At 49.8% G+C, this 2,504-nt stretch overlaps 1 protein-coding gene across 2 annotated transcripts in view; it reads right to left on the bottom strand.

The window, feature by feature from the left end:
- Znf689 (zinc finger protein 689) overlaps positions 1-1,929 on the bottom strand; it is a 13,809-nt gene extending 11,880 nt beyond the window's left edge. The window contains exons 1-2 of one of the 2 annotated variants that reach the window (XM_033758565.1): positions 1,569-1,929; positions 1,071-1,133 (exon numbers count right to left, since the gene is read on the bottom strand). In XM_033758565.1, coding sequence (XP_033614456.1) covers positions 1,071-1,133; positions 1,569-1,848 — 343 coding nt within the window. In that variant the 5' untranslated portion in view covers positions 1,849-1,929. The remainder of the gene's footprint in view (positions 1-1,070; positions 1,134-1,568) is intronic. The other variant, XM_010617408.3, reaches the window with a different exon arrangement.
- Positions 1,930-2,504: the final 575 nt, after the last annotated feature.

The following is a 2,504-nucleotide window of genomic DNA, read 5'->3' as shown; positions in this document are numbered from 1 at the left end:
TTTTTTTTTTTTTTTTTTTTTGGTGGTTTTATTTTTAAATCACAGTGATGGAGGACCTACTGGTATTAATGGGTGAACCAAGGGTTCTACACGGTGCCTGACAGGCTTGCCCAGTAAAAAGCTGTCCCTTGTCTTCCATCATTTTCAGAAATCCATGGACCACTTCTGTAGGTAAGAACAGGTTTGTAACTATCTGAGAAACTAAATTCATTTTATAAGTAGAAATACACATACAAGGGCTGGAGATGTAGCTCAGCTGTAGAGTGGTTGCCTAATTTGTGTAAAGCCCTAGGTTCCATTCCCAACACTGCCCAAATGGATAGAAGTAAGAAGGACAGTATCTGTTTAAGTCAAAGGAAGACAACTTTCTTCTGTTTGGAACTGTGCCATTTTGGAAAACCCTAATACAGCTGGCCACCCTCGCACAATGTGAATCACAAATAAACTCACCTGTCCACCTGCATTTACAGGTGTTCGTTCTTGGAGCCCTTCCGTGTTAGCGCAAACATAGGACAACTGTAGCATGATCACATCGCTAAGCCTTCTGGCAAAGCCCAATCCAAGGCTGTACACATGGATGTATTTGTTATTTTAAAATATTTTTAAGCTAGGAGTAATGGCACACATTTGCAATCCCAGTTACTTGGCAGGCTGAGGCAGGAAAATCACAACTTTGAATCCAGCAGTGCAACTTAGTGATTTAACAAGACCCTTTCTTAAAAAAAAAAAAAAAAAAGGCCTGAGGATGCAGTGACAGGACCCTGGCTTGCTTTCTTTCTTTTGATACCGGGGATTGAACTCGGGTCCTTGCGTTTGTGAGGCTGCTGCCGGAACCACTGAGCTAAATCCCTGGCCCAAGACTGTGGCTTTAATTCACAGTACCAGGAAAGGAAGGAAGAAAAGAAGCCAGCCAGAGGTGTAGTTCAGTGGGAGAGGTGAGTTTGATCCCAGGAGAAAAAGAATTAAATGATATAATACAGAGAAGTGCACAAATCCTAACTGATTTTCAGGAAGTAAACACAACCACATAACTAGTACCCAGGTCAACAAACTAAAACATATTTACTTACCCTCAAAATAACTACTGTGTCCTGGTGACTCCGCGAATAACACAGCAGGAAGTATTTCGCTGCCTTATAAAGAGGGGGGAGCACTGAAATGCCAGCCCCTGGGGCCAATGCAGGAAGCAAGCTGGAGACCACCCTGGACTACACAGTGAGACCCTGTCTCCAAAACACCCAAATAAGTAGGATAATGGGCAGCTCAGCCGGCCCCCCGACCCCGACTCTTCTTGGGGCGGGGGCAGACAGCAGCAGTGGCAGTCTGCTTCTCGGGAGCTGCTGCCCCAGCACGGCCTCCCTCCCTGAGCACCAGGGCTAGCAGCCTTTGCAGCCATCACCACCCGCTAGGCCCAAGTCCCGGCTCGGCTCGGGGATCAGCGCCTGACGCCGGCAGCCCGCCGACCCCGCGCTCCTCCCCCGGCCTTGTGCAGTGTGCTGTTCCTCACACCTGGGACAGCAGCCTTCAGGGTCCCTAAAGCAGCCCCGGCGCCAGGCCGCCAGTGTTACCATGGCAGGGAGAACAGCTCCGCGGAGGGCCCCTGGAGAAGGAAGTGGACGAGTCCCTCCGCGGCCGCGCGGTGTCCGATGGCTTTGGCAGGTCTCCTTGAGGCTGCGCAGCTGCCGGACTGCGCCCACGCGGCATGGAGAAAGCTGGGCAAAGACCGCTTCCGTGTCCTCCGCGGCAACAAGACACTGTCCCGAGAGGGCTGCACCGGCGTTCCTGTCCGGGTCCCCATCCATCGCACCGGGCCGCAGGGCAAAGTTCAAGTTCCCCGCGCCAGGGCATCCACGTGTCAAGAAGCAGGCCTCCTCTGGGGCTGCGGGGTGAAATAATGAACCGCAGTGCCTGACCTTACACTCCACACCTTCTAACAAGTTCATCGGTAAATATTATCTCTGCCCACATTAAAGCAAGTGGGTGTGGGCCCCACACCTGTAATCCCAGCAGGCGGAGACCGCCTGCAGATAGCCGTCTTCTGAAATATCTGCACAATGACAGTTCAGACTTTCAGAAATCGATTTTATTTCACCCTGAAAAACTAATATTTTTCTTGGTAATGGAGTAAATCTGGGCCCAATCAGGAAGGTGAAAACAAATGGTAAAGTGAACAAGGAAAAGTTTAATATAAAAATTATCAACTAGCTGGGTATGGTGGCACATCCAGCACTTTGGGAGGCTGAGGCAGGACCACAAGTTCAAACCCAGCCTGGCAAATTAGTGACATTGTAAGACCCTATCTCAAAATAAAAAAGGGCTAGGGATGTAGCTCTATGGGAAGGATCTGGGTTCCATCCCCAGTACCACACACAAAAAAAAATCAACTATAAGAGCCAGGTACAGCGGCATACCCTTGTAGTCTCAGGTACTCAGGAGGATGAGACAAGAGAATTAATTGAGCCTAGGAGTTTAAGACCAGAGTGAGACCCTATCTCCCCTCCCAG

The sequence above is a fragment of the Fukomys damarensis genome, unplaced genomic scaffold, assembly GCF_012274545.1.
Source record: "Fukomys damarensis isolate Sample0158 unplaced genomic scaffold, DMR_v1.0_HiC HiC_scaffold_34, whole genome shotgun sequence".
Lineage (NCBI taxonomy): Eukaryota > Metazoa > Chordata > Mammalia > Rodentia > Bathyergidae > Fukomys > Fukomys damarensis.
This window is presented reverse-complemented; position numbering and strand designations above follow the sequence as displayed.